This window comes from Balearica regulorum, chromosome Z, assembly GCF_011004875.1.
Source record: "Balearica regulorum gibbericeps isolate bBalReg1 chromosome Z, bBalReg1.pri, whole genome shotgun sequence".
NCBI lineage: Eukaryota > Metazoa > Chordata > Aves > Gruiformes > Gruidae > Balearica > Balearica regulorum.
Genome location: NC_046220.1, coordinates 16410272 through 16422614, shown reverse-complemented (window position 1 = coordinate 16422614; position 12343 = coordinate 16410272). Strand labels below are relative to the sequence as shown.

At 44.6% G+C, this 12343-nt stretch overlaps 1 protein-coding gene across 1 annotated transcript in view; it reads right to left on the bottom strand.

Annotated features, from left to right (window-relative positions):
• Positions 1-12343, bottom strand: part of ELP1 (elongator acetyltransferase complex subunit 1) — a 34415-nt gene continuing 22072 nt past the window's right edge. The window contains exons 24-36 of the mRNA XM_075740288.1: positions 11859-12007; positions 10523-10646; positions 9942-10039; positions 8527-8728; positions 7027-7088; positions 6493-6555; positions 6318-6378; positions 5392-5505; positions 4585-4696; positions 3340-3467; positions 2803-2957; positions 1692-1770; positions 1-141 (exon numbers count right to left, since the gene is read on the bottom strand). Coding sequence (XP_075596403.1) covers positions 74-141; positions 1692-1770; positions 2803-2957; positions 3340-3467; positions 4585-4696; positions 5392-5505; positions 6318-6378; positions 6493-6555; positions 7027-7088; positions 8527-8728; positions 9942-10039; positions 10523-10646; positions 11859-12007 — 1415 coding nt within the window. The 3' untranslated portion in view covers positions 1-73. The remainder of the gene's footprint in view (positions 142-1691; positions 1771-2802; positions 2958-3339; positions 3468-4584; positions 4697-5391; positions 5506-6317; positions 6379-6492; positions 6556-7026; positions 7089-8526; positions 8729-9941; positions 10040-10522; positions 10647-11858; positions 12008-12343) is intronic.

Sequence of the window (12343 nt, the reverse complement as noted above, 5' to 3'; positions counted from 1 at the left end):
TTTTCTGTAAAGATGTAATTAAATTATATGAAAAGTTACAGCTCAGAGTCCACTGGGATTCCTTAGCTTTCAGTTATTGGAGAAGATGTAATTTCCACTGTAGATTTTTATTGAGTTTTGGTGGAATAAGTAATTCTGGATCTGAAAGGCAAACAGCACAAGTGTCAGAACAGAGGGTAACAGCAATATGGTTTCCTCAGGAGCTGTCAACTACTTATTTTCCTCTACATCAAAGAACACTGAGAAGTCTCTGACACATGACATTTCCCTTTAGTGACTGATCACCCAGCAGAACTGCTTACAGAAATAAATCTCTGGGGGAAAGTAAGTCCCCTCTCCATTAAATATTGTCGTTCAGAACAAGGAGGTGACTGTCAGTGTCAGAAAGCAGAACTCTTGTTCGTTCAGCAATAACTGGGACATCATACACAACAGCCAGCTGGCTCTTAGGTGTGAATAAGAGGCACAAGGTTTTCTCTGGAGCCAGCCCTGGCAAGTGGCAATAGACAGGTTGCATCTAGAGGTTCATTAGAGGATTTCTCCAGGCAATTCCGGGACTAGTAGGGAAACAGACTGTAAGACTAGTGGGGAAGAGGGAAGACAAGAGGGAAGATGGGACCAGCCCTTGCTAGGTCTCACAGCCCCATGTATGCATTAGCTGCAAGGACTTCAGGATGGTAAAGCACCATGACAGACTGTAGCATGGCCTGGTCAAGAGCCTGGCCTGGCTGCCAAAGCCAGACAGAAAAAATCAGTGGGTAAGTTACAAGCAGAATTATCTAACTGTCTTAGTTTTGGCTGGGATAGAGTTAATTTTCTTCCCAGCAGCAGGTATAGTTCTGTGTTTTGGATTTAGGATGAGAACAATCCATTGGTAACACACAGATGTTTTGGTTGTTGCTAGGCAATGTTTACACCAAGCCAAGGACTTTTCAGCTTCTCACACTGCCCCACCAGCAAGAAGGTGGGGGGCACCCAAGAAGCTGGAGGGGACACAGGCAGACAGCTGACACAAACTGGCCAAACAGGTATTCCACACCATATGATGTCATGCTCAGTATATAAAGCTGGGGGAAGTTGGCTGTGAGGGGGCGGTCACTGCTTGGGGACTGGCTGGGCATTGGTTGGCGAGTGGTACGCAATTGTTTTTCATCTGCATCACCTGCTTTGCTTAGGTTTTGTTTCTTTCTCTGTTATTTTTCTTTTAATTACAATTAATTAATTTTATTATTATAATATTTTTATTTTATTTCGATTATTAAACTGTTCTTATCTCAATCCATGAATTTTCTCACTTTTACCCTTCCGATCCTCTCCCCCATCCCACCCAGGGGGAGCGAGCGAGCAGCTGTGTGGGGCTTAGTTGCTGGCTGGTGTTAAACAACAATACTCACACATTCCTTAAGATACCAGACTTCCAATGCCCTCGCAACAGACAGACACTACACACACAGAGGAAGTCAGGAGCATAATTCAGCCAGTAGTTTTAGCACAGGACTTCAGAGAAAATCTTATTAAGAAGGCTACTCACTTGCCAAAAGGTGGGAGGGTACACCATAAAGAAAAGCAAGAAACTACTACAACTGAATAAATGCTGCAACTGTTGGCAGCCAGCAATGCCTGGAAAGCCTCAAAGCCCACTGACCTCACTGACATTTCACACCCATGCCTAACTCAGAGCCACAACTAACCTTGTACAACAGGAGTCACCATCCTCTTCTGCTGATAGGCAGCCATAATGCTGTTAGCAGTTGAATTGGGTCCCAGGACCTGTACGAAGAGGCAATATCCATGTTCCAACCTGTACAAAGCAAGGCTAAGAGCAGGGATACCTGCAAAGTAAACTCTGCTGTTAGTCTCCAAAAGCAGAAGCAGCTGCCTGCAGGAGACCTCAGAGTACAAAGTGACCAGGGACATGCAATCAAAGCCCAGTAATGTCTCAGAAAAGTTAACAGAGAGGCAGAAAGAGAGAATTGCTTTCAGACAGCTTCTCAGGACACAGAACCCTTATCCCAGCACCTACTTCTTCACAGCACTGAGTCATGACTTGGCAGGACTACTTTCATTATAGTGCCAGCAATATTTAACGTTCATTTGAGCATCTCGGCTCCCTGTCACACAGAACAGTTTCAATCTGTCCTTAGAGTCTTGCTAATCAGTCGTTAGGGAAAAGATACTGGGGAATATCTCGTGTTCACCATAAATGCTCAGAAACTACTTATTAGAAATAAAGACTTACTTTGGAAGGGACCTAAGTGCAGTCCTCGTTATTTTCTTATTCTGCATTAAGCTGAAGCTCAGAAGCCTGACATAACCCTTCTTTTTGCAATACACTGCTTATGATACACCAGTTCAGACTAAATTGACCAGTCTGGTAGCTTTCCACTTCATGCCACCACGTCTGACAACCACTACTCCATACATAAAAGCTATGCTAACACTTCAACCATCACACCTGAAAAAGAAGACAGTGTTCCTATCTTCTACAATTTACTTAAGACAGAGCTTATGAAAAGAAGTCACCACTAGGACAAGGTAACACAAGCCCTGTGAGGCTCATAATGTCCAACATGGCATTCAGTGCAAGGGACACCGCAGGCTATACCTGTTGTACCCATCTTGAGCGTACTGACTTGGCAGGTACTGCACAGATGATCTATTTTACCTCTACTGAAAAAAAAACCCCAATCAGATCTGGAAAGCCAGGGAAAGATTCTGGACTCTCTGCAGAAGAATGCAAAATACTGCTAAGTACTTGGTATTGTATACCAGGTGTGATGGGTATTGTGGATGAGCACAGACCGGGTTGACAGAATTCTGCTGCAGGTCTGGAGTCCAGATTTCTGGGATCGAGGTCTCCATCAACCGCAAAACCTCTTCCAGGACTTGCTGCAGTGCCCCAGCTTGCTCATCATAACCAAACAGCACAAGCTGCTTCAGAAGGATGTGTATGTCTCCTGCAAGACGGAACAGAAGCACAAGCAATAGCAATTAACACATCTATGCTAAATAAACAGCTGTATCAGGGCACAGGAAGGGGAGTAGCAAATCAGAACTGGTTCTGTCCCTACCCAGCCCCTACCGTGCCTGAGTACAAATGTGAGACAAATCTGTCATGGCACTGGCTCCTCTGCTCCCAAACTTCAAACGTGGAGAGCTCACACTATTACGCGTTCTTCCAGGCACAGAGGCAGATGAACTAAATCAACATCCAACACAGATGGCCTTATGGACCAGGCAGCTTCTCTCCCCAGCACATCCATTAGAAACAAGAGGGGGCACACTGCCATAGCTGTCCTCACAAGCTGTGGAGTGGATTAAGATCATCAAGTGTCCTACCCTTCACAGTCTCAACAGCACGAACAGTTTCTCCCAGGGCTTCCAGAAGTGCCATATCTTCAAAAGGACTCCCCTCCTTCAAGCTGTATCTCTTGCGTTCAGCCTTGCGCCGGTTCTTTGAGGATCGCCTGGAAAGGAGGATGCTAAATTATAGTGTGTGCAACAGGATTAGCTGTAAAGGCTAAGTCTGAAGGAACCTCAACTGTGTCCATGAAACCTGTTACTCAGCTCTACTCTCTCCAGTGAGAGCGGATTGCATGTAAGCTTATGTATCTTTGTGTCAATGTTCTCAATGTTACTAAACCAATACCCTTTGTGGTCTGAAACACAAGTCAGTAGTCAGGCTGTTTCTCTACTACAAAAAGGACTGCTCTGTGCTCCAGCAAGGTTGAAGCATTACTCTAAGCACAAAGAAAGCTAAATTGTTTGGCAGCAGTCGCTATCAGCCAAAGCTGAGCTCTACTTAAAACAATTTAGTGCCAGGGTCTGTGCTTGCCTGTACACATTTTCATTTCTGATATCTACAAGCTGTGCACTAATCAGCTCCGTTTCTGCCCGTTATCACAGGAAAACAACTTCTAATCATAGGCTAGTAATAGTTACACAAGGTCCCCAAAGGATCAGCGCACTCTGACACAGGTATGCTGAATACTTCGTTTGCATTCTCTTCCTCTTTTCATCTGGGCCACAGGGAGTGCCCTAAAAAGTCCACAGTTTTCCCACATGTCAGCTAGGGAATTCAGAAGTGGTCCCACAGACCACACCAACCTCTAACACACCCCACGCCACACTGCAGCTCACATTCTTAAGAGCACTCAAAAGCAACACTGTGGGAAGACATCGGTATGAAATTTAGTAGCAAGCCCCCACCCAAAACCCAGGACAAAGACCACACGCCATGCACACAAGCTGTTAATGTTTGAGGATCTCTGCCTATATTCTGTATCAAGCTTCCCACAGCCAGCTATTCTGGCAACATGCCCGACACCCACAGAGCCAGTTCCTGCCCAGAGTCTGTGTTCACAGCTCTTCCGCTGGGCACTCAGTTCCTGTTGCACTAGTAGCTTCTGGCATTTTCGCCTCTCCCCCTCCCAGTAAGAGTTAAAAGAACCACAAAATGCCTATAATTAAAGTAGCTTCAAGGCACGCACAGCTGTGAGGAGGAACATGCCAAGCATAAGCAAGCTGCCCTCCCAAATGCTGATGCCAGGGTAGCCATTACCTAATTTGGAGGCAGATACCTACGCTGATATTCTTGAATTGCTCTGTGAATATTTGCTGTTCATGTCACTGGCTGTCACAACACTGCTGGTTTCAGAGAAAAAATCCAATCCTGGGCAACTTGGCACTTCATAATCTGCAAAACACATTAACAACTGTCACAGTATGGAAAAAGGTCACAGTTATTCCAAGCTTCCTCTCTGGGTAATCTATGTAGCTTGTTGGAGAAGCAGCTTGTGCAGATTCATTCTACCTGCTGGCATTTCAGGGCCTTACGGCTCTCAACCCCTCTCAGCCAGCACATGAGAAGAAACAGCAATTGTGAGAGGAACACTGCTCCTCTGCCCTGGTGGGGACTGTGATATTAAACAGCACAATCAGAGGGATGACAATCTCAGTGCAGCAAATCTGGACCAGGACAAAGCATTCTGCTTTCAGAAAACTGCCCTGAGCCTGTGTGAGCTGGCAGGTGAATATGCCTGGTAGGCACTCAGCACAAAGGACATGCTGAGCACTGTCTGACCCGGCCAAGCTGGCACTGTGGAAACAATGCTGTGTCATTTTGAAGAGCTTTCAGGTGCATTCTGATCCCATGAAAGCTGTGACACAGATAGCACTGAAAAGAAAGCTGTCTTTACAGAATGAGCAAGGTCAAACGATCACAGTCTAAGTATGGTGTGAGGAGGGGGTGAGAAGAATGCTGTTCTACTCTTGTAGATACCACTGGAGTTAAAAGAGACCACAGCTCCACCAGGCGAATGGAGACCATAAAGAAAAAGATGATCACAATTACTTATGCAGGAGAAAGTCTGTCTGCATTTCAGTACCAACCCTGCAGGCTCTCACAAGCCTTCTCCTTCAGCTCTCGGACCACTTGCAGGCGACTCTTATGGCGAAGAAATGCTGTTTTCTGAGAATCTAGGAAGATCAGCTGACTTTTCTGAGCTGCTCAGTAAGAAAATCAAAACATGAACATTTGTGCAACAGAAGCAGAAAAGCATTTTTTACACAAGAAGTGCTGAAGTTTCCTTCAACAAGCTCAGAAGTCAGGTGCAAAGCATGCAAAAGGACTCAAGTGGAAGGAAATTCAAAGCTTATTATACAGGAGGCCACCAAACAAGATGCACCCGGATGCAGAGTGAATTAACCTGCCAGACAAGCATTTTCTAGAACAAGAGTCTGTTTCTGATACAGGAAGAGCAGAAACCTCTCTGGCAAATCTCTTTACGTTAATTAGGTTTGAATTAAAGAAAAAAATCCCTCAACTCATAAAACCTACTGCCCATAGCACAAAAAGGAAAAACAACCAATCGATCCTTTCTGGATGGAAGGTAGAATTCCCACCCCCCACCCCCAAAAAACCCCCAACCAAACCATCAAAACTATTCCTAAAAGCTTATAGGACAGTCATCCATTTTCTTAGTCCATAGTTCTGCTGCTGCATGCGCTCTGGAACAAGGACAGCCCTGCTTGTTCATGGACGTGCAGACACAGACCTCTTTGCGGTTTGTGATTGTGAGGTCTGGAAAAGCTCAGAATGAGCTTGTCTAAGCTAAAAAGAGCTCATGACACTGCAGGGCTTCAAGCTGCATTGAACAGAGCCAAATGCAGCTACTGGGCAGCATCAGTTGGGCAGACTCAAAGCATCCTTCCACACAGCTTCCAGTACTGGAGTGCTGCGACTTCTCACAGACCCAGTAAAGACATTCTTCAGCCTCTATAGCACAGAGAAGTCTCAGATTCTTGCACAGATTCACCTTCCAGAATAGCAGGTTTGAAGTTGGTCTCCAAGATATCCAGTCTACCATACTTGTGAATCTGGATCAGAGAAACAAAACAATGTATTGCTTAAAGATCTAACCCAGATCTCATCCCTCTGTTCTTGCACTCTAAAGAAATATTTCCACTGATTCTTGAGCTCTGAAATCTTACCAGTCGTAAAGCCTCTTCCCAGACAGCCCCTTCTAAGAGCAGGACAACAGCCTCTTCATAGTCCTAGAAGGAAAGAGCAACCGTGTACTGCTACTGATGCTAGTAATACACATTCAAGTAGCACTTACTCAGATGCACATTTCTACTCAGCAGTATCAGTCAGGACAGGAAAACAATACTATGCCAGGTGCTTTGAAGTGCTGACAGAAAAAAAACCCCAAACTACGTTACTTCTCCCATGCTGAGGGGAAATCCCTCTGGAACTGTCTTCTTTATTCCAGCCCTCATGCTTCAGCTTTCTGAGACAAAAGCTTTTCATACCCAAGCAGGAGCAGGTTCAGGAGTGGGAAAATGCAGCATTCATCCCCACCCTGCTCAATGCATCACCTGGACCTGCACTGCCCTCCCCAAGAGACCCCATGGCACAGACTGTTTTGCTGTCAGTGTGCATGGAGTCACACATGGCTCAGGAGAAAACACAAAACACAGATGGCGTATCTCTCTGACAGAGGATGTGGAGGGTGATTACATTACCTGAGTGTACTGCTCCAGGAGTATGGCTGCCTCTGCATGCTTTCTCTGTTCAACTAGTTTTCCTACAAGAAAAGGTGGAGTTCAGCTTTTCAGAAGCAGCTGGATTTTGTGCCACAAAACTACAACGTAGAGGAAAATCCCACTCACTGAGGCACGTTCTACACACACTTGGTCACACACTTAATCTGCCAAGTAAAAAGAAGGGCTTCTTGATGCCAAGAATTCATTAACTTGCAACACCATCAGCCAGTTGCTTCTGAAGTTGCTAGTGCATGTCCCTTAAGGTCAGCTGGACAGTGTTTTCCTCCAGGTCTGAGACAGAAATAGTGAAGAGTCTCTTAAGTGGAGGGGGCAGGATGTACAAAGGAAATCTCTCTTGACAGCTTCAGTGTATCACAGCCTTGTTATATGCAGGGAGCACTTTGCCACCTGCTCTCTGTGGTATGGACTGCAACCGTCAAGCTTGTGGGATTCAGGGCTTCTAGTCCCCAGAAGTCAGAACCAGCTTTGGCAGTGGTTAGTATGCTAGGATGCAATGTAAGAGAGCAAGTGATACACAACACCAAAAAAAAAAAAAAAAAGGAAAAAGAGAAATTACTCAAGCAAAGCAATGTCACCCAAGACAACTTGTGTCTGCTCATTTTGCTAAATTACAGTTGTAATTAAGATGGGCACCAGAAAAAGTATTAAAGGCAAGACATGAAGGATCCAAATCTCATTAAGTGACAGAAAAAGAAAATACTGGAATATCCAACTCTGGAAGGCTACACTCCCAAGAGCCACATTCCTACTGTGTAAGTGGAACTTTCATAAACTCTGCCTCTGTGTAACACAGAAACCAGTATGATGCTCCATTTCTCTTGCTGAAATATATGCCAGGTCCACAACATATCTCACGCATGCAGTCTGGTATGTCCTAGTGAGCACAAATTCTGAAACCAGTTACCCTTTTCTCTTGCAGTAGGATGACACATAGCTTTACATGTACCAGTTGGTCCTTGCTGCTAGCAGGCTTTAAGGAGAAAACATGAAGATGCAGCTCTGAATTATCCAATAGCCTTTTAGGTCTGTGACTAGGCACAGTACTTTATGTCAATGATGTCTAGAGGCCTCAGTCACATCAGACACTTCAGAGAATCTCCATTCCCTAACGTTAACCAAAGAGGCAATTTGGAACAGCAGTTCAGCAGCTGTTTGCAAGGAAAAAGTGCATGAAGCAGTCAGCATGAAGCATCCAAGGCCACAGCCAGCTTGGCAACTCCTGGGTGCCTACTAGCCCAGCCCCAACATCTTTTGGTTCCTTTGAGAAACAAAGGTTATGTGAAATCACACATACCCTTGGGAAACGTGAGATCTTTGTTCTCCCTTTAAGAATAACACTGCTGAAGACTGAGGGTTTAACTAAATTTTAGGAAAAATCAAAATGAACCAAAATCAAAATGAACCAAAAATAACAGCAGCCAGTTTTGCTCTCCACACTTGCATCTCCTCAAGGCCTACCTGCCATGCTGTGTGCCAGGCTGGACAGCTTATCCTTTGTGTAACCAAGCCGTGATGCCATGCACAGAGCTTGCTGCCAGCTGCCACTGTTTTGAAAAGCATCAAGTGCTTTTGTAAAGATACCAGCACGAGCAAGTATCAGTGCAGCCTGTTCGTATAGCTGCTTCTGAATCAAGTACTCCCCATATGCATCGCTGATATCCTGCAAGAAAGGGACAAAAAGGAAATAAGAAATCAGCTGTAGAGTCAGTAGCAGTCCTCCATTAGTAAAAATTTAGTGCCCATCAACAAAAGCCTATTCCCACTCTCGCAAGGAACCTCTAGGCACAATGTTCCTATCCTACTCTGTATCAAGCCAAGGGCTGATGATTAGTGCATGGAGAAACCTCACAGCTAAAGCAAAAGACACGGGGAGGTACCTAACTCTCCAAGCCAAAGGCTGGGTAAATGACATACTGCAGGAAATCAGTGCCTTCTTCCCCACTCACATGTGCGGTTTTTGTTAGAATGTCTCCCTGAACCAACTTACTCCAGGAGTCAAACACTGGCACAAAGGACGATGCAAGCCCTGCAATTCTATAAGCACAGGCTCCTGTGAATCAGTACCCTGAGCTTCACTATGCTATTCAAAGCTCACAATTGCCATAAAGACGGGGTGGGTGGATTTGACTGGAAGAATACAGAAGGAATAAAGAAAGACTCTCAATGAGCTACAGTCAGGAACAGACCTCCCTCACGAGGACAGAGTCCTTTCTGCTTTCACCATGTTGCAAACAGACTGAGTTTCTGTATTTCCCCTCTTACTTCTTAATTTACTTTTTTTACAAAGGCTTGTGTGTTGTGTATTTACAATATCTCAAGTAAATTATATTAAACACATTCATTTACATTTTACCCCAGCCTTGGGCAAGCTAAAGTTCTTCAGTAATATTGAAACCAACAAGGGACACTACACTCTAGGAAACAGCACATCTGCAAGTACCCCAAGCTCTCTAGTGCTCTTCAGAGTAGTTTAAGGATAACAAAGCGTCCCCACACATCCTGCAAGTGCCAGACAGAAAGCTGGTATCACAAAGGTCAAGACAGGAAGAAAAGTCTGTCTGTGGTAAGAGTTCTCCAGCACACCACAAGATAGTGCAGTGGAAACTGAACTCCCAGGTGCTCTCCTAGTCACGGGATCAAAGAAGAAAAAGCCACTCCTTTGATGACCAGACCTCGCAGGGTCAGTGCTGAGAGTCATTCCAGCTATTATCTCGAGGAGGGTCTCAGACAACACAGAAACAGCAATGATCTGCAGAACTTGAACACAAGCAGCTGCTGTCTCAATTCCTGCCCTCACTCAAGGTGCCAAGGATATGCAAACATACGCGTGAGAATAAAAAGCTTGCACACTGCAGTGTCACGTGCTCACATACCTTGTACTCCCGAGTGCTACAGGGGTACAGCTTCAAGGCTTCACAATACAGATTCTGATCCTTCACCAAGTTCAGAAATTCAGAGAAGTGTTCAGGACCTGCGGAAAGAATTTTTTTTTTTGTAGCAATAAAAGAGAAAGTATATGGCTCTCATGGCTCCTAGCCTTAGTGAATCCAGCCTGGATTCACTGGTGTTCATTGCATTAAGAAGCCACTGGAGCTGCTTGGGTGGAAAAGCACAAAAGCACCTATTCTACTATTGCAAAATCAAGGTGTTCACTTCCTTGAGGTTTGCTCCACTTCTGCCACGAATACTAACTGGAGACAAATTACCTACAACAGGAACAAAACAAGACTTATGCTTCATGATCGCAGAGCAGTAAACATTCTCGCCCCTTTCTCGCTGCACCAAGCTACATTACAAAAAATGTGTAGCAGAAGTTAACCATGCACTACCAGGATGGAAGATGACCTTGTGCAATCCTTTTCTTTCTTCAGCTATTTCCCCCCAAAGGCTCTCCAAAATGGATATGTTCCACTGCAGTATTTTTCCTTAGAGACGTTGAATGCAGGACACCTACCACATTTGCTGAGGTGCCCAAGAGCTTTTGTGTATCTCTTCAAGTGCCTGTCTATTGTATATCGCTGATAATTGGTTTCCATTTTCCGGAGGTTATTTAAGAAGGGCAAGTATTCTTTTGGGTCCTGCAAAGCATAATAAAAACTGCAGTTGAGCTCATCTAGTAAGACACTTATTTGCCCCCATCTTCACCAACACACAATCCTATATTTGAAATTGTATGATAATACTATAAAAAGGCTTTTTTTTTTTTTAAATAATGTAAGCCATCTTAAAGAATCAATTCTGTATATGTACTCTTGCCAGGAATCACTAACTTAAATTACCAGGCTCCCACATGGACTTCAGCAGCATGTAAAGGCTGGTGACATTTAAAATGAGGCTGAGGGGAGACCTTATTGCCCTCTACAACTACCTGAAAGGAGGTTGTAGTGAAGTGGTTGTTGGTCTCTTCTCCCAAGTAAAAAGCAATAGGACAAGAGGAAACAGCCTCAAGTTGTGCTGGGGAGGCTTAGATTGGCTATTAGGAACAATTTCTTCACTGCAAGGATTGTCAAGCATTGGAACAGGCTGCCCAGGGAGGCGGCTGAGTCACCATCCCTGGAGGTATTTAAAAGATGCATAGACGTGGCACTTAGGGACATGGTTTAGTGGTGGACTTGGCAGTGCAAGGTTAATGGTTGGACTCCATGATCTTAAAGGTCTTTTCCAAACAAAATGGTTCTATGAAAATTCAAGGATATGTATCGTATCACATATTGTTTTCTATTAGCTATTATCATGTACAAATTTGCAGCTGTAATGCTGTTCAATTTCCCCCACATCAAAGGTCATAAAATCTCTTAACATGAATAGTGTTTCAATTGACGGACAGCAGGCTCTGCTGTAACATTAGGAAACTGTGAAGATCCTGATGGGCATTTCCATTCAGAGATTTCAAATTAAACCTCCTGGAAGATACATGCTATTATCATGGCCACCACCAAAGCAAGAATCAAGAGAGTGCAGAACTGGGAATATAAGGCATGCAGTCACAACACTTCAGACGACAGTCCCTCCCTTCCCCAGAGCTACTTTGCCGTGCTGTGCTGCCCTAGAAGAGCCCTGTTTTGCCTTGAGCACAAGCAAATCCCAAAGCTGTGCTCAACAAGTAGTAAGGGATGCAGAGACACGCCACCTTCCCAGCATCGTCCCAAGCACGCACAGGACTTCTGAGCCAGGAACCCTGCCTGGGTACAGAGCTATGACTAACAAAACATGTGGGCTGATCTGCAGACTACAAAAAACCTTTGGAAAAGCAGAAAAATAGTTCCTTAGCTGCAACTATAAGCTAAGACCTTTTGAGACTTTTCTGCCACCATGATGACTAAATCAAAGTCATACGTCCCCAAGGAATAATCATACAATTCATTGACATCCACAAGAAAAAGCAGGTACTTCAGTGCTTCTTCTGCACTCACAGCTTTGACATCTGGAGTAATGCTTTCTGTAACAAGACAAAGAAGCATACAATCAGTTGCATCATCAGCAGTGGAACCCCAGTCTGAGGGAGGGATGCATTACCAAGCACATCCATGACACCAGATAGGGACCATCAAACTAACAGCTCATTCTGTCTTGTAGGAGGGGTTACTTTGCCTTTCGTGGGCAACCTCAAGGACCAGCCCAAGCACAGTAACTTGTTCAGTGTGCAACAGTGACAAGTCAGAAATATCAGCACAGAATAAAAGCAAAGTTTGCCGGTTTGAGATACCAGGACACAGAATAGGAATCTCCTATGCCACGCTTGGAAAACCAGAGTTCTGACAAGAAAGAGAAAACA